The sequence below is a fragment of the Canis lupus genome, chromosome 16 (assembly GCF_011100685.1).
Source record: "Canis lupus familiaris isolate Mischka breed German Shepherd chromosome 16, alternate assembly UU_Cfam_GSD_1.0, whole genome shotgun sequence".
NCBI classification, from domain to species: domain Eukaryota; kingdom Metazoa; phylum Chordata; class Mammalia; order Carnivora; family Canidae; genus Canis; species Canis lupus.
The window spans coordinates 55,986,612-56,013,593 of NC_049237.1; the positions used below are offsets into that span (position 1 = coordinate 55,986,612).

General features: G+C 45.6%; 2 protein-coding genes across 2 annotated transcripts in view; one reads left to right on the forward strand and one right to left on the reverse strand.

The window, feature by feature from the left end:
- MCPH1 (microcephalin 1) overlaps nt 1–26,982 on the reverse strand; it is a 233,188-nt gene that overhangs the window by 81,032 nt on the left and 125,174 nt on the right.
- Nucleotides 1–26,982, forward strand: part of ANGPT2 (angiopoietin 2) — a 53,106-nt gene that overhangs the window by 9,424 nt on the left and 16,700 nt on the right. Inside the window, 2 exon segments of the mRNA NM_001048126.1 lie at nt 19,909–20,064; nt 23,663–23,784. Of these exon segments, the coding sequence (NP_001041591.1) occupies nt 19,909–20,064; nt 23,663–23,784 (278 nt within the window).

Genomic DNA, 26,982 nt, shown 5'->3' on the forward strand with positions numbered 1-26,982 from the left:
ATGTTTAATACACAGAACCTACTTATTACCACATGATTAGTCGGCCCCAAGCCATGAAGGTTGTACAGCCTCAACACACAGTGTTAGCGTGAAGAAAGTCGCCTCCCTTTACTGTTATTCCTTCCAAAATGCCATTACCATTCAAATAAGTGGTCTGTGGAGGAGAAAGACCTAGGGAAAACATTTGTTGAATACACAATGCTCTCTCCTTGAGCTGGGACCCTTTCTGTGTCCATCTCAGTTTTAAGAGACTCACACCCCTAAGTTGGTTGACCTAAGAGGTCGGCCACAGCGGCCGCGGAGACAGCCTAGCACCCTCGCTCACCTCTTCAAAAACGAGGGGGCTGTTGGCTCATGATTGTGATGCCAGCATTTTCCACTTGTTTGTTGAAAAAGCCTACAGAGCTCCTGCCAAAAGGAGAGCATTCATGTGACAGCAGTCAATACGGGTCAGAACGGACTAAGGCACTTTTTTCCCTTTGGCGGTGCCATGGAGTTGGTCGCTGCTGTCGATCGTCATCGCGACAGCAGCTGGCACACGTCACGCTTAGGTTGCAGTGACAAGCCCACTTAAGGTAGAAACTCTCTGTCTCCTTTACGGAAGAAACTCACGCTCTGAGTGGCATCACATGGTGCCCAGCTGACAAAGGCACAATCACGTTTATTTCTGAGCTTCTTAGAATAACACACATTCTCCAAGGATTTAAATAAAGGTGCGCACATCTTCCTGTGCGGGTCAGGAGAGTGGCAGGCTTCACGGTGTCCCCCTGACACCTGCCGTTCGACCCTACGCACGACAGTCACACCCAAAGCAAAGCAGGCCCACAGCACGATAAGAGCAAACACGGGGAACGGGGAAACAGAGAGAAGACCAGTTTGGGTGGATATTCGGATTTCCATGCCACCCCCGGAGGAAGGCGGAGATGCCAGGCTATGGAGACGCTAGGCTGTCAGCAGTATGTCTCCTTTCTAAGCCCTTTGATCAACGGCAGTGTTCCAACGCCTCCCAAGCTTTGCTTTTTTTTTTTTTTTTTTTCCACTCCCAGGCCTGGAACCTACACTAGCATAAATGGTAAAACCCAAAGGATTTAAAAACGTCCGTATGACGTTGTGTAAGTGCACATGGTAGCAGCCACCCTCAGCATCACGAAACTCAGCCAGAGAAGTCTGGAGACAATGGCCCGTACTTGGCTATGTGTCCCATGTAGGAAGGGATCCGTGAGCAGGCAGGTACAGGTGCTCAGCCTACCATGCCAGTCTTCCACGGACAGCCCCGTGGGAATAAGGGGTGGGCGAAATAAGCCTTAAAGAGCAGGACCTGAGTCCACGGGCGCGCGCACACGGCGGCCCAACACGCAGATGGACTCGCCTACCCCGCGGCATGGCCCACACTGAGCCATGGTCTGGAAGCACACGCTTCTCCTGTTGACCTGTCCTCAGGTCAGGATTAGCCTGGCACTCGGTCACGATGCCTGTGCTACTCGCCTCACTTCCTCCCACCACGTAGGCTCTGGACCACCCCGCGTCAGCACAAGGACAGGGAGCCCAGACACAAGGGATTTTGGAAGAGAGAGCGGGAGGGAGCACATTCGCATAACTTCCACGGAGCGTATCGTGAGAACTGTCCTACTGTACCATCGGTTGTTGTCGACATCTCACTGCGCCGCGTGTAGAGTCCAACTTTGTCGTGTGTGTGTACAGGGCAAGACGCGGAGCATATAGGGTTTGGTGCAATCTGTGCCTTGAGGCTTCCGCTGGGGGGTCGGAGACCATGCCCCCCACCGGGAAGGGGCGCTACTTTCCCTCTTCCTCCCAAGGCTGCCACCCTTCTGCCCTCTGTCCCCGCAGGCTAATTGCGCTAACTTTTAGATTTCATATAATTGGGGCAATACCATACATATTCTTTTTTTTTGGTCTGGTTGATTACTTCTCTGATCCGTCCTTGCTGTTGTACTAAAATCTGGCCCTCCCCGCTACTGTGTAGTGTTTCATTTTAGGTGTGACACAATTTGTGTGCTCACTGTATGGTTATAGGTGGATATTTGTGTCCTTTTGTGAACGTCAACACTCCTTAATTGGACACGGCCGTGTACTATTTTTCCTGTACTGTGTCTCGGGAACGTCTGCGGTTGGCCTGACTGAAAGGCGCCTTGACTTGACTTCCAAGACCAATCTGCCTGCTAACGAAATCTACGCCGCGTGTGCCGGGGGCGGCTCTTCTTTGACGTGTACTTGGTGGCCTCCGTCATCGGAGGTTAACAAGAAGACAGAGTGGGGATAAAACAAAGGGTCTGTCCGGTAGCCATCCACCACTTTCTCTGGCCTTCCCGGTCTTCACCTCCTCCCTGACAACACCTCAATTTTCTAGCCGCATCGGAGAGAGGGGCTTCCACACGCAACTTTACAGACGAGAGCCTGCGTCTGGGAGCACCACGGTTTGTCCTTGGGATCCAATCTCTCTGTGACAGCATTATGCTTCAGTCTGTTTGGTTTAAGTCACCCCTGTGAAAACCCATAAGGTGCACTCCCCGTGCCATAGCCCAGCTCCTCTATCGTGGGGCCTGGCCTGACCCTGCTTCCTGGGCAGTTGCGGGACCGCGAAGACGTCCAGCCATGGAGACCCGAGAGCTGCTTTTCAGACGTGGGCCAGAGGAAAGCTCGCGGCCACTGGGCTTAAGGTTTAGTAAGAGGATTCACATCCCCGAGATTTTCAGTAAATTTCCTAGGGTGGCATGAACTTTCTCCCCAAAGCGTCCGTGCTCCGGGGAACTGATGGTGTAAGGGTCGAGGAAGAGGTCTGCACACACCTGAAGAACGCTGCGATGCAAGATAGGCATCCTGGGCCATCAAGTTCTCACTCTGACCTCCTTTGGCCAAAGGACTCCCAGAGCCACTGCAGCAGAGGCCAAGATTCCACTGGAACCAACCGCTCATCATCTGAATCCCACAGAGCAGCCAAATCTCCAGGGTAGGTCCTTCTGCCGAGGGACCTCAACAAAGATGCGAAGCCACAAAGCTTAAGCTGGCATGAAGGCCACGGCAGCCTGAAGCCAGACTCCCCCGGCCCAGGGGAGCTTCCAAGAACTCACTACCTCTGATACACTCAGCTGCTCACAGGAGTCAAGGCCACATCACAGCGCGACCGCAGTGCCTGGTCCCAAAGCGAGGGCGAGATGACTCACACTTGGTTGAAACAAACAGACCCTGACAACCGGAAAACCTCGCTGCGGCGCCTTTATTCCTGTGTGCCCCCCACCCTCAGTGCCGCTTCCCACATGGCCCCCCACCCTCAGTCCCGCTTCCTGCCTCTCCCCACCCTCATCCCCACTTCCTACTTGTCCTCCCACCCTCAGTCCCGCTTCCTGCCTCTCCCCCACCCTCATCCCCACTTCCTACTTGTCCTCCTACCCTCATCCCCACTTCCTACTTGTCCTCCCACCCTCATCCCCACTTCCTACTTGTCCTCCCACCCTCAGTCCCGCTTCCTGCCTCTCCCCCACCCTCATCCCCACTTCCTACTTGTCCTCCCACCCTCATTCCCACTTCCTACTTGTCCTCCCCACCCTCATCCCCACTTCCTACTTGTCCTCCCACCCTCATTCCCGCTTCCTGCCTCTCCCCCACCCTCATCCCCGCTTCCTACTTGTCCTCCCACCCTCATCCCCACTTCCTGCCTGTCCTCCCCACCCTCATTCCCACTTCCTGCCTCTCCCCCCACCCTCATTCCCACTTCCTGCCTCTCCCCCCACCCTCATTCCCACTTCCTGCCTCTCCTCCCACCCTCATCCCCACTTCCTGCCTCTCCCCCCACCCTCATTCCCACTTCCTGCCTCTCCCCCCACCCTCATTCCCACTTCCTGCCTCTCCCCCCCACCCTCATTCCCCACTTCCTGCCTCTCCTCCCCCCCTCATTCCCCCCTTCCGCCTCTCCCCCCACCCTCATTCCCACTTCCTGCCTCTCCCCCCCACCCTCATCCCACTTCCCGTCCCTGCTCCTCCCCACCCTCATTCCCACTTCCTGCCTCTCCCCCCACCCTCATTCCCACTCCTGCCTCTCCCCACCCTCATCCCCACTTCCTGCCTCTCCTCCCACCCTCATTCCCACTTCCTGCCTCTCCCCCCACCCTCATTCCCACTTCCTGCCTCTCCCCCACCTCATTCCCACTTCCTTCTTCTCCTCCCCCCCTCCTTCCCTTCCTCCTCCCTCCTCCCACCCCTCATTCCCACTTCCTGCCCCTCCTCCCACCCTCATTCCCACTTCCTTCCTCTCCCACCCTCATCCCCACCTCCCTGTCCTCTCCCCCCCCCTCATTCCCACCCTTCCCCTCCTCCCCCCCCTCATTCCCACTTCCTTCCGCCTCCTCCCCCCCTCCTCCCCCCCATTCCCACCTTTCCTGCCCCCCTCCTCCCCCCCCTCATTCCCCTTCCTGCCTCTCCCCCCCCCCTCATCCCCACTTCCTGCCTCTCCCCCACCCTCATTCCCCTTCCTGCGTTCTTCCTCCCCCACTCATTCCCCTTCCTGCCCCTCCTCCCCCCTCATTCCCACTTCCTGCCCCCCTCCTCATTCCACTCCTGCCTTTCCCCCACCCTATCCCCACTTCCTGCTCTCCTCCCACCCTCATTCCCACTTCCTGCTCTCCTCCCACCCTCATTCCCACTTCCTGCCTCTCCTCCCACCCTCATTCCACTTCCTGCCTCTCCTCCCACCCCTCATTCCCACTTCCTGCCTCTCCCCCCACCCTCATTCCCACTTCCTGCCTCTCCCCCCACCCTCATTCCCACTTCCTGCCTCTCCTCCCACCCTTCATTCCCCACTTCCTGCCTCTCCTCCCACCCTCATTCCCACTTCCTGCCCTCTCCTCCCCACCCTCATTCCCACTTCCTGCCCCTCCTCCCACCCTCATTCCCCACTTCCTGCCTCTCCTCCCACCCTCATTCCCACTTCCTGCCTCTCCCCCCACCCTCATCCCCACTTCCTGCCTCTCCCCCACCCTCATTCCCACTTCCTGCCTTCTCCTCCCACCCTCATTCCCACTTCCTGCCCCTCCTCCCACCCTCATTCCCACTTCCTGCCCCTCCTCCACCCTCATTCCCACTTCCTGCCTCTCCTCCCACCCTCATCCCCACTTCCTGCCTCTCCCCCACCCTCATTCCCACTTCCTGCTTCTCCTCCCACCCTCATTCCCACTTCCTGCCCCTCCTCCCACCCTCATTCCCACTTCCTGCCCCTCCTCCCACCCTCATTCCCACTTCCTGCCTTTCCCCCACCCTCATCCCCACTTCCTGCCTCTCCTCCCACCCTCATTCCCACTTCCTGCCTCTCCTCCCACCCTCATTCCCACTTCCTGCCTCTCCCCTCACCCCTCATTCCCACTTGCATGTGAGCTGCTGTTCCCACTGAAGTCATGAGTGAGTGATTAGTGCGAACGAGAGTCCCTGCAGCTCTGAGGAGGAGGAGGAGGTGGTGTCTCCATCAGGTGTAGGCCCCTGGAACAGCACTTGGTGATGTCAGCATCTGACCCCTAACGGTGATGTGAAGTGAGTCAGCCAGTCCATGGCGGCTCACAGTGATGCTGGGCCCCTCACCCCATTGAAAGAGAAATATCTCCTGAAAGGACTTTTTTTTTTCCCCCTTTAAGTTGTGAGTAAAAAATAAAGCATGCAGAAGAAAAAGTCAATTCTGAATGACATGCTTTTTATAACTCGTGGCGGTGGAGTGAAAGGGGATAGGAATTTTCCACTAGCTTCCATTGGAATCGGCATGCATGCAAGGCAGTAGGGTTAGGGAGAAGGGGCAGACCTCCAGAACTGAAACTAATTATGGGAAAATGATTCAAGTCCCTTCATACTTTTACCGCAAGCATTTGGAGAATCACACTGAAAAGTTACTTCCCAAATTGCTTTGGTGTTCAAGGAAATTTGGCTTTTCTATACATTATAAAATGCGCTCGACGTTGAACAAGTGAGGACGGCAAACATGCAAACTACAAATTACATGCAGAAGTGGACCACCTTACTTTTGTAAAACTGGCACACGTCCTGTCCTCCCGCTGCCCGCGCGAACTGCCATCAGCCAGAGGCGACCGTGCATGTGGCTCTAGGAACGTTCCTCCGTAGCACGCTACACTTAAAGCGTTGTCAGCCTGAAAGGGGACGCGGTGCCCAACAACTAGCTTGCAAGAAACGGGGCTGTTTCCCTTAATGGTTTCGGAAGTTAGGAATATTCAAGTACCTGTCTTAAGGAAGGTCTCACATAATATGCAGTTCTTTTTGATTTACTGAGGTTCCAATCAACATTTCAAATCACAGAGATTGCAGTTAAAGACATGATGGGGACCGAGGGAAGGAAGGAGAGGGAGTAGATTGAGTGCACACCCTACCAAATGCAGGAGTCAATAAAGATGTTCTAGAGATGTAAGTGATACCAGTTATTTACCGGTGGGCTATATTTGCCAGCTAGGCATTGCTCAGCACCTCAAACTTTGGAATCAACTTGGACACTGCCACCCTCATTTCGAATTCCGTGCCGAGTGTCACGTAGTAGTTGCCTTTTGCAGCAGTAACCACCCAAAACCCAGCTTTGCACAGCAGCATAATCTAATAGCGCTGAAACTGTGAGCTACGTTGAGATACTAATTCTTCTAGTGGTTGGCAGGTGTTAAGTATGGTGGGGCTTCCCTTGAACATAAAACTGCGTCCCACTGCTCCTCTGGGTTCGCTGCAGGGGCCCAGGGTACCTTGGCAAACCGTTTGGGAACCGTGCTAATTACTTCCATCCAATCGTTATGCTAACATAGCTCAGTGAGCATTAAATGCCTGTTTTACCAATGAGAAATCTGAGGCTAAAAAAAGTTGACCGGGTGGGTAGTGTGTAGTTGAGCTGGGATTCACACCCTGGGGTGGTTTTGGGTCTCACTATCTGTGCTGGAATGACAACTCCACAATAGCTTCAAAAATCACAACCTTTTCCCCGCTTTGATCCAATACAAACAAAGCCACTTTATTTAGGTGGTTTTTTTGTTTGTTTGTTTTTGTTTTGTTTTGTTTTTAATCAGGTTGCTCATGCAAGAACTACTTGAATTGGAATAACTCAAAATATGAATAAATTCAATGGAATAATTCATGGATTTCACTTTTCTCAGAGTCATTTTGTTTTCATTCCAATGGGCTAGGGGTAGCACAAGTATTCAGAGAATAGATCATTTTCTTCCTACACTTGAAGCCACTGAACTCCAACAAAATACAACCCATGACTCAGACATTTATTTATTTATTATTTATTTTTAGACTAATGGGAACTGCATGAATTCTTTCTTGGTCTTCCAAGAGCAAATGCCTTTTATGCTTGATCCGGAAAGAATTGAGTTTCGGAATGTGAAATCACTAATTTACCTAACTGAATACTTTTAACCCTCTTTGGGCAGCTGGAACAGTTTAATCTATAGCTCTCTGCAGTTGCTGTGAAATCACTTCTTCAAAGTTCATTTCTTGAGGCGGTATTTAGGAACAAACAGATGAAAGCTGCAGACAGAGGTAAATAAAATCACTCATAGCAGCTGGGGTCATGGTGTTACAGCAAAATTTGTCAAACATTTCATTTTTAATATCCTTTCCTAGAAAAAAACCCAAAAACCTCTTTATTGAGGTCTAAAACACAGGAAGTGTATAGAGTATAGTATTCTTAAATCGACAGCCTCATGAACTTTTAAAATATGAATTTACATGTGCAACCAGCTCTGAGATTAAGATATAAAATGTTTCCAGCAGCCCAGAAATGTCCCTCTTGCTCCTTCCCACTTAATAACCTTGCTTGCACCACCTCCAGCACCCCCACTCCCAACATCTCCCACCCAGAAATCATCATCCTGACTTCGGTCACCATTGATAAGTTTGGTCTATTCTCGAACATGATATAAATGGGATCATGCAGAAAGCATTCTTTTGTGTGTGGCTTCTTTTGCTGCATGATGCCTGTGATGTCATTTAATTTTAGCAGTAACCTGTTACGTTATTTTCAAAAAATTGAATTGCAGTGCATGAGCACTTCAAATCAGTCCCCAGGATCAACATTTGCAAGTCAAAATAATCATTCTATTGTGAGAAAGCGACTAGTGGAAAGTTCATTAAAGAATGTCATTTAGCTGTTCCAACCTGGTACCATATAATCAGCCACAAAACGTATCTCAAGTCCTCCTGAGTTGGACAGACCAACAGATTTTATATATAGCAAGTAAGTATGTAAGAAAGGTTACTTTAGTGCAACGTATAACTCTATATGCCATGTCTGCGTCTGCATTTAAATGGATTCCTTCTTAGACTGAAATTTTACGCAAATGTTACTTTAGGATAAGTTGGTAATCCTACAGAAATTAGAATAGTATGCACTTAAATTCCATATGAAGCAGCGGCATCTTCATTTTATGGCCCATTTTTGCCTGTCTGTTGTTACTCAACCATTGGAGAGCAAATGACTCCCCCAGTTACATGAATGGCATGCCCCTGAAACAAAAGCTTGAAATGAACTCCCTCTAAAAATGAATCAGAAGCTAGTATTTTGTAAAGAGAAGTCTGATACAACATGTATTTTGTAGGAGGATACTCGCTCATTTCAGGTCGGGGGGGCATAATTAGAAGCTCACTGATTTGTCCCAAGTCATAATCACTATTTGCAGTTCCCAGCTGAGGCTCTGTTCTCGTGGAGTCCAACTACAGCCATCCCCAGAGCACTGTGTGTGTGGCTTCTGGAACAGTTTCCCCGCGCTGCAAGCCACAGACAGAAGTGGAATGTGCTTAGAGCTCGTGTCCCGTCTTCCAAAGCGAACGGCAGCCCCACTTGGCTGTCGACGTCTCAGAGGTGAACAGTAAACGCTGAAACATACTTAATATGCTTCTTATCGAATTCCAGATCAAGAAATGAAGATGTGTTAAAATGAGTCCAAAAAAAAAAGAAGAAGCCATACTATTTTCTTTTTAAGACTATATTTATTTATTCATGAGAGAGAGAGAGAGAGAGAGGCAGAGACACAGGCAGAGGGAGAAGCAGGCTCCATGCAGGGAGCCGATGTGGGACTCGATCCCAGGACCCCGGGATCAGGCCCTGGGCTGAAGGCAGACAGATGCTCAATTGCTGAGACCCCCGGGCTGCCCAAACCATACCATCCTGTCTTGCCACATAATTTGGGCACTGAAACTTGTTTTGGTTTTGCTGCACTGTTTCTGATTAGAAAAAAAAAAATTCTACTCTTGATCAGGTTTTAAATAAACTGTCAACATGCTTCAAAATGCATTACGGATTTAAAAATTAACATGGCATAATTAAACAAACAGTTTGTATTCTGTAATGAGAGTTAAGAAAGAAAGAAGAAAAAAAAAAACATCACTTTGCTTCTGCAAAGCCCAGGGAAGTGTACAATTTCCTAAACTACGTGCACACGGGCCACTGAGTTATGTGAATGAATATGAAAGGCTTACAGCTCTAAACACTTGTGAGAATAAAGACGGAACCAGAGGTCAAATTAGAGGTAATCTAATATTAGACTTGAGGCGGGGGGTGGGGGAGTACACTTTCCCTCCTAAATGGTTCACAAAAACATGAACTTTCGCTGTTATAAAATCATAGAATTAAAAAAGCTGCGGCTACAGCTTTATGGAAATGAGAACGCCGCACTTGCCCAAATATTTCCCGGGGCTATTCCTATCAGTGCAGCAACTCTCGTTTGTGGTTTGGGCGGCTTTGTTCAAGGTCAGCGGGTGAAGCTGAAGGCCGCCCGCGCGGCTCCCCTCCACCGCACGTAAGGGAGCATCCGTACGCCAGCTCGCAGAAACGTCAAATCAGTGAGGACAGCATAGGAGACTATGTCGCCTCCCTTAATCCTAATCCACGGTAATGTGGACAGGATGATGTCCCGGCAAGAAAATGTGAATAGGTCAGAAGACGGCTATCGGCCACACGGAGAAAATATCACAAAAGTACATTTTGCTGACGGCGGGTCGGCGGGTGGGCGCCCGTCACACACGGAAGGCGGAATGCCTTATGGCTAAATGCTCCTGCGGATTAGTCCCATGTCCTTGAGCGGCTGCCCGTGGTATCCCCCCAACTGTCTGCACCTCCGGGTTTGCTAGCAACAGCAGGAGAAGCGGGAGCGCCGGCGGGAGGCCTGCGGTGATGTGCGGAGCCCAGCTCGCAGGCCACTCAAGCCCAATCCCCGGCCCCCCCCAGCAAGCCCGCCGCATCCCCGAGTCCCCGTCCCTCCCCTCCTGTGCGAGGAGCAACACAGGCTTCCTGCCTGCCTCCTACAGAACCAGCTCGCCTTGAAAGCATCTTCAAGACAAAAATAATTTAAATTCCTTTAGCCCTTTCCTGCCTTTCCGGGCCACCTAGTATAGTAATTGTGACACGGGATATTTATTTCATGTTATAGAGAAAAAGAAATAACAACAACAAAAAAACCCTGTGTTAAGGACGATCACGCTGCCGTGTCCCTAGAAATCTCCGCAGGATTTCAGCAAAGCCCGTGAAGACAGAAAGGGACGGCAGGGATAGGGCAGGTAAAGGACGGAAACGAGCTTTGGGATCTGAATACTTCAGCACAGAAGTGAAAAAGCAACACTGCTCACGCCCGGTGGCACATTGTTTTTAGGTGAGCACAAGTACCTCGGTGCGGTGGTGAGCGCGCGGGGCGGGCCGTGGGCCGCCCGGGGACGAGCTAGGCCTGGGGCCCCGGGTCCTGCGGCCTCCCTCGGAAGGAGGGAAGTCAACACTCTGACTTCTGGGGCCTCGGCCCCCGCAGCTCCTGCCCGTCTATGATGCTGCACAAACGGGGGCACGGAGCTCGGTGGGCTTCCGTCTCCAGTGTGAGGGCACGCGTGTCCGTGGGGACACACGCCTCGCGGTGCCGCCTGCCGTGCACAGACCCGACACCCCGCTGCCGCTGTCCCTCTCCGAACACCTGCCGTCGGGAGGCACGTGCACACTGTTGGACCGAAGAAGAAACCCCCGCTCCTGTTTGCCCGAAGGCCTCACCTGATGGCCAGAAGCGCGTCTGAGCGCCGTGGGTCAGGGCGCCGCGGGCTGGGCCGGGAGGAAGGAGCAGCGGCGGGGCGGCGCCCGAGGGACCGAGCTGCACCTGCTGCCCGAGAGAGACGCGGGGATGGCGGCGACAGCGGGGGGGCCCCCCGGCCTGGGGCACTGCCCTCCGCCACACACGGCAGGCCCTCTGCCGGGGAGGCCGTGGGCCGGGCCACTAGGGGAGCAACGTCCTCCGTGGCAGACTGGCCCTGGCGCCGGGGCTGGCGGGCACGGGGCTCCGGAGCATCCCCGGCCTGGTGGCCCAGGCTGGGCGCCCACCCGAGCAGCCACGCCGTGCCTGAGGCCGTGCCCTGAGGCCATGCCCGAGGCCGTGCCCCCTCCCCCGGGCACTGGAGCCGCCCTGTCTTGCTGCGGGTGATGGGGGCGGGGGGTGGCTCTCGGGCTCCCTGTAGCCACCGTGGGGGCCCACTGAGCCCCGCAGCCGCCCTGCCCCGGCCTGTCCTGCTGCCTGCGTGCCTCTGGCTAGGCCCTGGTCGGGGGGACACCCAAGTGGAGGCATAGGACAGTCAAGCGAAATTGCCGTATTAATGGATGAATAAAGAAACACAGATTTAATATATAAAGAAATATACCCTGTACACGACATATATGTTCATATACAAGGAAATTCATATAAAACCATCTTGCAGATGCAAACTGCTATTACCATTCTTGCTTTATATAAGCAAACACATCATCTTAGAATATCTGCTGCATTTATTGGCTCTGCTGCCTCGGGAGTACCTACAAGGTGTTGTGAGCCAGAGCTCTAGCAAACGTTGGGGTAAATACACACGTACCGTAAAAACCCTTTTAAAAGCCACACACATGTAAAACATGGCACCTTTTCCCATATGAAATGCCCCAATTCATTTATGTTACTATACCAGCCTCAGCGTACTTAAGAGGGACGTATATGTAAAATAGCTGATACTGATGAAAAAAATAGCCATTTTATCAGTAGGAAATGACTGGGATGCTTTGAGGGGAAAAATATACTCTCTCCTGAGGGAAACATGCAAAGAGGCAAAGAGATGCGAGCTTATGGGATGAAAACCCCCAATTAAATAATGAAGAGAGATATGTAGTTACACTCACAGATTAAGTAAAGAAATATGGCTTAAGGGAGCATAGATATACTGTATTCAAATTATTTAAAATTTTGTCAGTCACAGGAGGAGGGGGACAAGCTATTAACTTCAGCGTGGCACTGACTGATGCATGCAGCTCTACTCCCCAACACGTTTTCACGCTCATAGTCATCAACATGCACTTTTGGTCTCTTTATGACCAGAGAAAATAGGAAAGGGGTTATCTTTTTTGTAGTTAAGTAAAACTATTTTTATTTGAGATAACGTGATAATCTGTTTTAAATTTTTTAATTTATTTTTTGTATATTTTTTATTGAGGTTCGATTTGCCAACATATAGCATAAAACCCAGTGCTCATCTCATCAAGTGCCCCCCAGGGCCTGTCACCCAGTCACCCCCACTCCCTGCCCACCTCCCTTTCCACCACCCCTTGTTCATTTCCTAGAGTTAGGGGTCTCTCATGGTCTGTCTCCCTCCCTGACATTTCCCACTCATTTTCTCTCCTTTCCCCTATAATCCCTTTCACTAATTTTTATATTCCCCATATGAATGAGACCATATGTTTGTCCTTCTCTGATTGACTTATTTCACTCAGCATAATACCCTCCAGTTCCATCCACGTCAAAGAAAATGGTGGATATTTGTCGTTTCTAATGGCTGAGGAATATCCCACTATATACAGAGACCACAGCTTCTTGATCCATCATCTGTCGATGGACACCGAGGCTCCTTCCACAGTGTGGCTATTGTGGACATTGCTGCTAGAAACATCGGGGTGCGGGTGTCCCGGCGTTTCACTGCATCTGTATCTTTGGGGTAAATCCCCAGCAGTGCAATTGCTGGGTCGTAGGGCAGGTCTATTTTTAACTCTCTGAGGAACCTCCACACAGTTTTCCAGAGTGGCTGCACCAGGTCACATTCCCACCAACAGTGCAGGAGGGTTCCCCTTTCTCCACATCCCCGCCAACATTTGTGGTTTCCTGTATCGTTAATTTTCCCCATTCTCACTGCTGTGAGGTGGTATCTCATGGTGGTTTTGATTTGTATTTCCCTGATGGCCAGTGATGCAGAGCATTTTCTCATGTGCTTGTTGGCCATGTCTATGTCTTCCTCTGTGAGATCTCTGTTCATGGCTTTTGCCCATTTCAGGATTCGATTGTTTGTTTCTTGGGTGTTGAGTTTAATAAGTTCTTTATAGATCTTGGAAACTAGCCCTTTCTCTGATATGTCATTTGCAAATATCTTCTCCCATTCTGTAGGTTGTCTTTGAGTTTTGTTGACTGTTTCTTTTGCTGTGCAGAAGGTTTTTATCCTGATTAAGTCCCAACAGTTCATTTTTGCTTCTCTTTCCCTTGCCTTCATAGATGTATCTTGCAAGAAGTTGCTGTGGCCAAGTTCAAAAAGGGTGTTGCCTGTGTTCTCCTCTAGCATTTTGAAGGAATCTTGCCTCACATTTAGATCTTTCATCCATTTTGAGTTTATCTTGTGTCTGGTGTAAGAGAGTGGTCTAGTTTCATTCTTCTGCATGTGGATGTCCAATTTTCCCAGCACCGTTTATTGAAGAGACTGTCTTTCTTCCAGTGGATAGTCTTTCCTCCTTTATCGAATATTAGTTGATCATAAAGTCGAGGGTCCACTTCTGGGTTCTCTATTCTGTTCCATTGATTTATGTGTCTGTTTTTGTGCCAGGACCACACTATCTTGATGACCACAGCTTTGTAGTACAACCTGAAATCTGGCATTGTGATGCCCCCAGCTACGGTTTTCTGTTTTAATATTCCCCCTGGCTATTTGGGGTCTTTTCTGATTCCACACAAATCTTAAGATGATTTGTTCCAACTGTCTGAAGATAGTCCCTTGTATTTGTATAGGGATTGCATTGAACCTATAAGTTGCCCTGGATAGCATAGACATTTTCACAATATTAATTCTTCCAATCTGTGAGCATGGAATATTTTTCCATCTCGTTGTGTCTTCCTCAATAAGAAAGGGGTTATCTAGACACAGTATCAAATAACAAAGGGTCACTCATAAACTATTAATAGAAACAAGCTAAAAAGATAGAACAAATTAGTTATAGGAAGTACTTGAAAGAGCCTCTGTGGGGTGGGCTCCATGGAGTGATGCTGATGGAGACAGGTTTGCTTATTAACATCCTAGAAAACCTTAAGCGCCTAACTCCGGCCATGGAGAGAAAGGACTGAAATGACAGACAGTCAATGGTAGGCACACGGCTTTGGTATGGACTTTTCTAGGCTGGACAAATTCAAGTATGGCGTCAATACGAAGAGGAAACAGGAGACCTTTCCAGCCGACGGAGCATCTGAACACTATCTCCAGTGTATGAGCAGCATATTTGCCTGCCGACTACTCCTAGTGTTTCAGAGGACAAAGATGTGCTTGGGTCATGAGTCCTCAGCCTTTTCCTCTTTAACCTCCACATATCACCCTAAATACTGCTGAGCACTTAGGAAGTAGAATCCCTAGATTTAAACACACACGCACACACACCCCCACACACTTTATAAGGAGCAGGAAGAAAGCCCATTTTGCCACTTTTCTGTCCGAAACCTCAAAAGATATTTCAGTTTCTTCATGACAGGGAACCAAGAACATTAGGTCAAAAGCCTTCCAAACAGAAAATCCCTGGATTTAATAATCTTGCCTCCAAGTTTTCAAGCTAATTTTAAGAGCACATGCTTTGCGTGTTGTTATGAGAGTGTGTGGGCACACACAACTTCCATATCCCAAGCAAACAAGAACATCAATCTGTAGTGTGAGGAGATCTAAAAATCAACGAAACAAGTACAGAATGTTTTTTTGGTATTAAAAGGCAACCCAGCAGCACCATGGAGGCCTTTGAGGAGGGCATGCGATGGGGCAGTGTATAACCGTGGAAGGGGGAAGGAGACTCAGGCCAAGGCAGATGGCAGGCAAGGGCTGGAGGTTGAAGTAGCCTAAGGCTCTGGCGTAGCCAGGAGGCAAGGTGCACGGAGGAAAGCAGGCCGAGACTAGAGAGGACAGATGGGAAGGAGTATGGGCCTGCCAAGTGAGGGAATCTGCACTTCATCTTACAGGCACGACCATGAGGGAGTAATGTGAGCCGCCGAGCAACCACGACACTCAGGGAGGGGTGACTTGTGTGCAGTTAGGGGCTTTGTGACCATCCAGACACAGAAGAGGATGCTGAACACTGGGTAGGAAGATGGGACCGAGTCAGGAGGGAGTCCTGACGTAGCAAAGAAACATTCTTTGAGGGTGCGTGTGTGTGCAAGAGAGTAATTTGTTTCTACGTTGAAATGCTAGCGATAAAGTGTTTGCAGTGGAACCTCCTGCAATTTGTTGGTTTCCTAGGGAAATTAGAGCATTCAGAGGACAAAAACTAATTAGTTAGAAAAGGTTATCAGGACACGGAGCTTTATTTAAAAAGAAAAGACCTCTCAACCGAGGACTATATAGTTGGTACGGGACCAAGATCACAATCTCGAAGTTGGGGATAGTTTTCGTACATTATCTGTGTTTTCCTTTCCCCAGCCAATTTCAAGATTACTTTCCTTTTGGTCGAAAAAATGATGATGATAATCTTGGTGAGATGAAATGTGGCAAGGGAAGCATTTTAACATGTAATCAATCTGCCATAGTTACCTTGCAAACAAACTTATTTTTCCTGTCAAATTTAATCATTCCAAATGTTGGAGGAGTAATCAAAAACCCCGGGATATATTTTACATCTATCTATCTTATCTATCTATCTATCTATCTGTCTATGTTAAAATAGTTTACTCTGGTTGCTTGAACTCCAATGCATTGCCAACTTGAAAGGCTATGCTTAGGGTGCACTCTTTTTTAATAAATCAAACCAATACTGAGCAACAACCTCATGCAACTACAATGACAGTGATAGCCTTGAAATGTTCATGGAATTTAGATAATTTACTTGAGCTCTAAGGAGAGAGAAACAGCTCAAGGACCTACATTTTTAGTGCTTAGACCAATGATTTAAGAAGGGGGCAAAATGAACGTGCACACCATCCTTCAAACTGTAAGGGGGACCTTTTTTGGGAGGCACTTGGACCCATGAATCGGAATCACCACATGATCATCTTCTGACATGAGGGCAACGTCAAACATTCCTGCAAGACATGAGTGTGTGAAGCCACCCGTGTGAAAGGAGGAAGAACCCCATCTCCTCCCTGGGGAGGGTCAAGTATCTTGGAACTGTTTTGAGAAAAGCAGCTAAGTGCAGATGACAAAGACAGAAAGGGCTGCCCAAGGAGAGTGGAGCACGACACTGCCCACAGGGGCAGAGGAGATCTCAGTTGTCTCACATTTTCCCTTGAACAAAGTCTTCCTTACGCTAGGACAGAATGGCACTGGGCAGATTTCTATATTTCTGGGCTTCAGTTGCAGGCAGTAAAAAACAAGTGATACTAAACAGAAATACATTCCTGGGCAATAAATAAGGAAAGAAGGAAGAGGACTAAGTACGGCTTCTCTGTTGTGAAAGAGTACTCAGTTGTCACAGCACCCATTTCTCCTAAAATCTTATTTTCACTGCTTCAAGTGTAAGAGCACAAACCTTTTTGGGAATCAACACAAAACTGTCTACTTCTTTTTAAAAAATAGTTATTTATTTATTCATGAAAGACACAGACCAAGAGAGAGAGGCAGAGACACAGGCAGAAGGAGAAGCAGGCTCCCTGCAGGGAACCCAATGTGGGACTCAATCCCACATCCTGGGATCAGACCTGAACCGAAGGCAGGTGCCCAACTGCTGAGCCACCCAGGCATCCCCCAAAAATGTCTACTTCTTGATATCACTGTCTGTTCCTCATTCGTCCCCCAGACCTCAATGAGATACTGGGTATCCTCTAGGATTTTACTTTACTGAGTTGTATATACCCTATACAGACACTATCTGCATGTATACTGTGGACATAAGCGCTCTAGGTACCCCCGCAGCACACGCATACGTGTATCTGTAATTTGCTTCCATGTAACATTAACGACACCCACACACCCACCACGTGCATGCACTTTGTCGTCCCCAAAGCCTGAAAAATACTGACTTAAAAAGCGTTCTGTATTCTATTGTTTTCAAGCTTAGAAAAAATTATGGTAATAATGTTAAAATTTTCTACTTATAAAAATTGGGTCTTTTATGGTTTTTAAAGTACTTGAGTCTGATTTTAAATGGGAAATTGACTTTAAAATGTCAGATTATAAATAAGCTTCTCAAATGTGTCTTGATGGTTGTAACCACTTTTGACCCTGTAGTTCTAGGATGGGGGGAGGGACCAAAGGACCCCCTTTCCTCCTCTGGTTATATGATTTAGAGTGACAACGGACCAAATCATTTTTATTTTAGTGCTTAAGTACTAAAATCAATAAGGGAATTAAGACCTTTATTACACTAGTTTATAAATTATTACTTCAGAGTATGGACTTGAACCAAACTCCAGCTTGAACATATCTTTAATAAGCCCAAACTTTCCAGAATAAGTCTTTCTAAATATTATCTTTGCTGGGTGTTAAGAGTAACTAAGACAACTCCTCTGGATGACTTATTTAGCTTTAACTTTAACCTCAAAAATTCTATTACTCCCATGGTGATGAGAAAGAGGGAGAGTGTCTGCGTGTGTGAGAGAGTATGTGAACGAGAGAGAGAGCGGAGAGAGAGGGAGGGACGGAAAGGAGAAATAAACTTCTGTCGAGTTCTTATAAATTGTCTCTTCAAATCATAAAATTAAAATTTTAAAAAGGCAGGGGAAGGGAGGAAGCATAAATTAAGAAAGAACGTAGCCACGAAAATGCTTGGGCTAGTTATCAACCAGCTAGTTAACTCAGGCTTCACAAGGGTTTCACTCTTCGGATTTTATGAAGTTGGTATTAGAGATATTTCTTGGACTGTCAAGGAATAGCACGTGATTTCATGTTTTTACAGTAGTCTAATCTATTTTGGTTCATGTGGAGAAGCAAAGGCTTCACCTGTGAGACTTTTCAAGTGATGAAGCTGCAGGAATGGTCAGGTTTCGCACTATCTGCCCGGTGACTGGGAGAACCAGGGAGCGCCCATTAACCCCTGGCCATAACGACAAGGAGGGAGATGGGACATGCACGGTGGAGGGGCAGAGTCAATGGCAAGCAAGAAATGCAAGCAGTAAACCCACAGTTCTAGTACCAATCCTGAGACTTATATAATATCTCCCAAGGCACAGTTTATAAGTTGCACCAACCAAGAAGCCTTGGACTCTAAGGGAGAAACACTACCCTCCCCATTCTGCTTTCTCACTCTTACAGGCAGAAGTACAGAATTACTCCGTGGTTAAGACTGTAGGAGAAACGATGTTTGGTGACTGGTTCTATGAATGGTTTCTGTGCAGAGAATTACAAGTTTTAAAGAAAGGCATTACAAGCAGTTTTAAACTCATCTTTCAATTGTTTGATTGAATTAAAAAAAAATTCTCAGTTATAACTATGAAGAAAAAAAATAAAAATAGGGCTTTCTGTCCTCGTGAACTTGTACTTTGGGTTAATGAGTAGAATTGTGGCTCCTACCGGAGGATCACGCAATACAAAAATGAAAGGAAATTACTTTTTAAGTATCCAACGTTATATATGCACACGGTGACTGTAAAAGCAGGGCTTAGCTGATCCTTCAAACATTTCTCTGACCAGTCAGAAACACTGTTTGGTACAGGAGGACACTGGGAACCCCTAAAGTTAAGCAACATCCCCAGACTGGAGGAAGAATAGGAGAGCAAGTGTCCACAGCCCAAAGCCCCCATGCTCTTTCCCACACACTGGACATCCCACATTTATATTTAATGACGTGATCTTACTGCCAAAGACATAGGTATCTATGCCCACAGCAGTGGAATTAGCTTCTTCACTCCCTTGTGTTGAGTTGGCATTGCCCACACACCCAGCATGTGAAGTGATGAAGGTCCTAGAGCAGGACTATGACTTTGCCTGGCACCTGACATGATGAACTTGTGAAAACTCATACATGTTAGGAAAGACTTAATGGGTCCCATGTGTGATGAACAAGGTAAAAGACAAGCAGAGGTGCCTGCAGAACGCGGGACTGAGTGATGCTGTGAGTGATGGGGTAATCCAACGGTGAGCCATTCCTCATACTCTATCTTAGTCTTCCCAAGTCTCTGTTTTGGGCGGGGGGGTGGGAGTGAATGGGTGACGGGCACTGGGTGTTATTCTGTATGTTAGTAAATTGAACACCAATAAAAAAAAAAAAGTCTCTGTTTCAAGAAACTACGAGTCTAGAATGTGAGAGAAACAGTGATGCTTCTTAGAATCAAATGTTCCTGTTCTGCCGAACGTGGACAGACCTGCAGCTTGACGTGCCTGCTGACAGCACCACCCTCTGCCCACCTCTGAGCTGGGGCCTCACTGCTTCCCCTGCCGGCCAAGGTGTGGCCTTCTAGAGGTGACCAAAAACAACCATCACAAAAAAAAAAAAAAAAAAAAAAAAAAACCAAAAAACATCACTCTGTCCTGCACATGATGTGACTAAGCTGCCAGATTTTAAGTCAACATAAAATCACATTGCATTGTACTGCTAGTGAGAAAACCAACCAACCAACCAACCAATCAACTAACCAACCAACCAGCAAGATTAGAGCAAGGCACAGGTCTTCCAAAAGATTTTTTTAAAGGAAAGGGAAAATATTGAGGGATGAGGTTTTTGATCATTTGTCCGCTGTGTTTCTGATACATGTTATCTTCCAGCTTGAGAATTACATACAGGACAACATGAAGAAAGAGATGGTAGAGATGCAACAGAATGCAGTACAGAACCAGACTGCCGTGATGATAGAAATTGGAACAAACCTACTAAATCAAACAGCAGAGCAAACACGGAAGTTAACAGATGTCGAAGCACAAGTAAGCACTAAAACAAAACGTGTAATGGTCCAGCTAGATTAGCTACTAGCAAGAAATTGAGCCACATGGTTACCTGATTCAATAGTGGGAAAATGAAGAAACTGTGAAGGTAGCAGGAAAAAAAATGATATGAAAATAAAAATTTGTAGTTAGATAAGAATTGAAAATCAGGAAACATATTTTCATCTTTTTTTTAAGATTTATTTATTTATTTTAGAGAGGGAGGTGGCAGGGGAGGGCAGAGGTGAGGGAAAAGGGAGAGAGAGAGAGAGAGAGAGAGAGAAAGAGAGAGAATCCCAAGCAGACTCGCCACTGAGCATAAAGCCAGACATGGGGCTCCATTCCATGACCCTGAGATCATGACCTGAGTGGAAATCAAGAGTCAGACATTCAACTGACTGAGCCACCCAGGTGGCTGTTTTCATCTTTAATACTGAGGTTAAATTATATTTTTTCTACTAAAGACCTGTGAGTCATTTCATATGATGCATACTTGACAGCTACATGATAAGTGCCCCTCTGCCTCGCTGGGTATCTTCTGGATAAGTTCTTAACTGTTTCATGCATTTGAGAAATGAAAGGCACCGAAGGAGAGTGTAAGAAACTTTGTTCTTCAATCTAACTTTTAAGATACAACCAAATCTCAAAGAACTGTGAAAACAATTTGTGGCATAAGTTTATAGACAAAGTGGCAAAGAGTTTACAAGCAGCAGTGGTCGTGGCACCGAGGGCTTACCCATCTGCAGAAGGCCTCAAGTTCCCTGATGGCTCGAGCCCCGCCATCAACGGGGTGAGTGAATCTGAGCAAGGCACCCGCTTCTGTGGACCTCGGGGGTTTTAACTGTAAAGTGAGGGCTGGGTCTTAGACTGGCTGCACTCTTTTAGCTCGCAGATTTTACGAGCTGCTGATTAATAGCAGTAGGAGAGAGGAATATGAAGATAACAAAATGATAACACCAAGACATTAAACATCAAAACAAAATTCATCAAGTCATGCCAAATGACACACAACCTGTGACTGAATAAGAATAGTCCACTGGGACAGAGTGGGTGGGGATGGGAGTGCGGGACACCTGGGGGGCTCAGTTGGTGAAGCATCTGCCTTTGGCTCAGGTCATGATCCCAGGGTCCTGGGATCGAGTTCCACGTGGGGCCCCCTACTCAGTGGGAAGTCTGCAATTCCCTCCCCTGGACCCCTCCCTCCTCCCATGCTGCCTCTCTCTCATAAATAAATAAAAACTTAAAAGAAAAAAAAAAAGAATACTCCAGGTGAGATAAAGGACTATGGGTGGAATTTATTAAGATGCTCCAAGTTCAAGTCTCTTCATTGTTGAATCTACATTCTGATTCCTAACTCTGGCTTCTTTATAGGTTTATGAAGTCAGTACCTCCCTGAGTTGTAAGTAATGCTTAAAAAGAGAGAAAGAAAGATTTAATAGTAAATAACTTCTGCAACGTATTATTCCTATATGCTACTTCAGCTAAAAGAAATGTCAGACATGAACAGAAGGGGATATGATGTAAGGGAAACAACAAGCCTCCCAGCTGTAATAAGATCACATCTAGGATGGTACAAGTGTTCTTATACTGTCTCCCTAAGAACTGCTGGATAAAGTAGGGGAAAACATGAGGAAAGTGGTAGGAGAATAAAAGATTCTTATCTGAGGACAGAATAAGAAGTTACTTCTTACGAGATCTTTCCACAATATTAGAACAATGTAGGAAAAATATAGCTGTATTACATGATGGATCACAAGGTATGAAAACTGTAATCCCAAAAGGTGATAAAAGCTAAAAACAGAAAGATAAAAATTTTAAAGTAAATGTATCAATATATTCACAGTTAATCATTAAAATAAATCATAATGCTCAACTCACATCCCTTGCCTGTTGACAGCAAAACTGGTGGGGAAATCGAGCTCATCCAAAAAATGTCTGGGGAGTGTAACATTTCTTATATCTTTAGGCAGTGGAAATAAAGTGTAAGACATAGGGCAATGCTGTGTGAGGCAGGCTTTTTTTATTGAGCTTTGGGTCACGTGATTTTTTTTAAAAAAATCTATTGTGAAACTAGGTTCAGATGATCCATGATAAGAGGAAAATCAGATGACTGAGAAGAAAACAGCCTATAACGTCCAACTAAACATTAAAATGGCTGAACCTAAGGATGTCAAGGGACTGAATTACGCACCAAACCTAATACGGCACTGCTGAGCAATTACTGTGTGAAATGGGTTTAAATCCAAACACAACATTTTCTGATTAGAAGATTCCTATATCCTGTGAGAGTGAGAGGCTATTCAACCGGACAATGAGAGATAGGTGGAGGTCTGAGAGCTTAGAGGCAACAGGCAACCACCTGACCTGGATCATTTAGGCAGTCACCTGCAGCTGGGGGGCTCTGGGAACGTGATGAAAACTTCACCATTGATGCTGGGTCAGTCGGGACCTACATGCCATCCTCCCCACCTCTGGCCCACTGTGCTCATTTTATGGCCCTTAGGAATTGAATAAAAGACCCAAGCGGCCAGTTCCCTTTAGCAATAACCAATATAGAGTATTTGGGCCCAAAGGAGATGTAGGCCAAATCTATAATCCAGGTGTTAATACTAAAACCCAACCTTTCTGCTGGCCAACGCCTTCACTCATTCATAAGAATGTGTGAACTCCTCCTGCGTTGACTAAGGACAGGGCTATCCTGAAAGCTGCTCAGTGGGACCCAGCCAAGCCTTTTATGAATGACACCGACCCTGAGCAAACAATGGTTCTTTCAAGGACCCTTATTCTTGGGCAACAATTCTGCCTTAAGCTTACACGTGATGTCACATCCTGAATAACCATGACCCAGAGGATGTGAGTAACAGACTCTTCCTGCTAGAAGGCAGCCAAACGCCAAGGAATTCATCCTCAAAGTTGTTAGAACACAATGGGAACAGAGATATTGCATATGGCGTAGGCCAGAGAGGCCCATGAAGCAAAACTGAGCTCCTACTTCATAGTGATGTATTATTGTTTCTTATTTGGTTAATATTTTTTAAATCAAAAAAAGAGAAACAGAAAACAAAAAGCTAAACATGTGAATACAAACTAGGAAATTTCAGGTTAAAAATGAGCTATAGTTTTATAGAATGAAAGCATGTGACTTCTAATCATGTCGTCTACTGATAAATAAGAGAACAACATTTAGTTTCGAGGGGAACCAAGAACCTTTTCCATTTACCAACAACTTCTGATGTATTAAATATGACCATTTATACGCCCACTATGCCCACTTGTCTCACCGTGTGAAAAGAAAGGCTGAAACATGGCAAAACAAGAAGAACAGCATTATATTATTTGACACAAATACCACTGTCCAGAACTACTAAAGATTTTCCAAAAAAAGACACGGTGAAAAAAAAAAAAAAAAAACCCACATTCTGATGCAATCCAGGACTACAAGCGCTTTCCGAAAATGAAGAATATGCCAAAATAAGATACTTGGGTACATAAAAAAATGCTTTAGTTATGTTTTCCTATAATTTAGCTGACTTAATTAAAAGGAAGTTATATGTAACTTTAAAAATGACAAATGGGAATTTTATTTTGTTACATTTAGGTATTAAATCAGACAACAAGACTTGAACTTCAGCTTCTGGAACATTCCCTTTCCACCAACAAATTGGAAAAACAGATTTTGGATCAGACCAGTGAAATAAACAAATTGCAAGATAAGAACAGGTAATAAAAACACACAAAAAATCTGTAACTCAGAATTTCACACTTTCTGGATCTGAAAGCCTATTTCATGTGACTATTAATTGTAAGCACGGCTTCCAGAATGTCAGATTTCTTAATATGTAGCGTCAGGATCAGACACCTCAGAAAGGTCGAGAGTGGGTATGGGAAGAAATATGGAAGTGGCTATGCCTTCTAACCCAGTCTTCCATTTTTTCATCTTCTGGCCCCTTAAAGAGTCTCTCTTCCAGTGATTTCCCCAAACTCTACCTCAGTACTGCACAAATTAACCTATGACAAAATAACGCCAGTATCATGGAGTAAAAGTAACACTGGCCTAGGCATTTTAATAGCTCCTTCACCTCTGGGAACTTCGTTGTTTCCAATGCAGAATGACCCACAGCCAGAAAACTACCTTTAAACTGTAAACAATGCGCATGTCATGATACAATGGTTACTCTTAAGAATATGGTCAAGTAAAAATAGAAGTTAATAATAAATATATTGTTCATATTTAAATAAGATCTACAAAAATCCCAAGAAAACCAATACAAAAACAGGTTGAGGTGATCGGTGGGGATTTTCAAAGGCTTATTGCAGTTGAGGATGTTATGAGGCTAAGTGTGCTTATTCACCTGTTTCTAACCAAGACTGCTGTATGTGTGACACGGAGAATGGTACTGTATTTCACAGCTACATAATTTCAATTACATAATTCTTTATTCTCAACCAAAAAAAAACCAACAAACTTCTTGTCTTAAAGTTACTATCTTACAATCATTGTTTCCTGTTAATTGGGAACTCAGCTGAAATAATTCTTTCTGTTCTTTGGGTAACAAGTTTAACTCATGACTGAGGGTTTTGAAAAGCAAATAGATTTTTTAATTCAAGTATTTTTCTTTAGGTTTCAATTTTTTTTTCTTCTTCAGAGTAGTAAATAAAAGTTTGAGACCAAAATGGAAATGCAACAATCTCTCCAATTTCATTTTATTGAGATGGTTTTATTTAATAATGTTCTATTATTTAATGATGTTGCAGTAATGGGAAGATACGGGGGCTGAATGACTACTTTAGTTGCTTGCCAGAACAATACTGTCTGGGCCATGTCCAGTTTGTTGAATGCAGCCTGGAACTGAAAACTGTTCCTTCCTTACATTTCCAATTTCATATGCTGATATTATTGATATTAACACTGATATTATTCGTTAAGTAAGTCAGTTTTGTAACCAGAGTATCATCTTTGTAAATAATCGCCAAATCATATTGCCTCTTGCCTAGAGAAGTATAAATCTTATTCTCAGGTTTAGATACACTGCTTAATGTTCTCACTTATTACAAGTTAACTTTGTTATACTCAGTCAGCTGGAATTGCTTTGAAATACAACCAACAACTTTCCCTACATCTTTTGATCATCCATGATAGGGCGAAATTTCTTTGTATGTTAAAGGGGGACAATGTATAAAACAGTAATTCCACCCATCCTGAAGCTTGCTGTATTTTCTGGCTACTCTTGCATATGTGGTCTTTCACATTTTTTTTTCACTTAAATCTTTCACATTTTTCCCCAATTTAATCTGGGGAATTTTCACAATTTCACACAATTTTCCAATACTGTGTATCTAGTTTTATAGGATACTCAATTTAAACAACACATTTCTTTCATAAAACCACCTTGTCAAACACACCTAACAAACTACAGTTTTACGTAACTTACAACAGCAGTGTGGGTCAACTTGAATGGCAAATATCTCACTCAGACACTAGAGTTGTAAATGGACTGTTTCTGAATGACCTGCCAAAGTACAGACCCTGAAAGGGATAGCTTTTTATCAATGGCCTTGTCCTAAAAACCACACATAACAAATCTATACCTGCAGGAAGAATAGTCTTTTTAGCAGCTGCAGAAGCCACAATCTCCTTTTCACAAATATGAAATGAAGTGACGATAACAAGATTTCCATCAATGTGTGTAAATAAATAAAAATGTGAAAACTGTACAGATGATTTTTTCATCCCTCAGTGACTTTGGCCTACTGTGTTTTCAGGTGCCTTACATTGTGACTAGCCTAGGGTTTCATTTGCAAGGACATCAGTAAACATATATGTGAATGTTTTGCACATGTGACAAACTATACCTTTAAATTACCTTCAATATTTCCCCCAAAGTGCAACTGTTTTCATTACAGAATAGTTTCCAATGAAATCAGAGTACTTATTAGGGTCCATGTTTTTCTAAAAATTGACACTTTAACATTTTTAGGTTCACCAGCAGAAGGTGAAAATTACTATGCGCTTTTCATCTTATCATTCTTTTTTTTTTTTCCTTTTAAAAATAAATGATTCATTTAAGGGCTACTTGTACCAGTTCAATTAAATTGTGATTATTGTTACAGAGATTATTATTATGGAAAAGTACTACATTGATACTCTTCCCTTCTGAAGAACCTTAGTTATTTCTGCCCATACAGGATACTTCCTCACACTTCTCAACTGACCATGACCTATGTTAATAAAAAGATAACCTGCACCTAAGTTCAACTTTTATGGTGCTGATCAAATTGATTATCCTGTATCAGAAAATCAAGTGCCATGCTAACGAGTGAGCTGTCAAACAATGTGTGCATACCCCATGCCGCTCCATCTCCTTTCTTCCACCACTCATCACTCTCGATCATGGTATTTGTTACAATGTGCCAAGTCCTTGCTATGAACTTACACCCATATTTCATTTATTTTACCCTATTTAATTAATTTTCTCTCATTTAAAAAAATGTTGTCACTCATTAAATGGATTTCCCAAGCCAGTAATGGGTCCCAATCTGCATTTTGCAAAATGATGCCCTAGAATATGTATGATCTGAGACTCCTTATAGCTTTAAATGCAATGCTATGTGCTTCTATACTCATCACATGGTGCTGCTCTCAGAGCCAGCATGCTTTGGGGTGACCTGATCCTGAGCTAAACTCTCCAATACATGTTTGTATTTAATCTTAATGTTAACTATTTTAGATCAAGATCCAACTACCCTCTGGAGCTATACTGGTATAGGTTTGAGAGAAACTTTTTTTTTTTTTTTAAATAAATATCCCTTCTGGAGTGTTCACACACTGGACCATGGGATCAACCCATCTTTCTTTTATGCCTCCTCACAGAATATTAGAGACCATGAAAGACAGCTGGATAACAAATTTCAGCAATG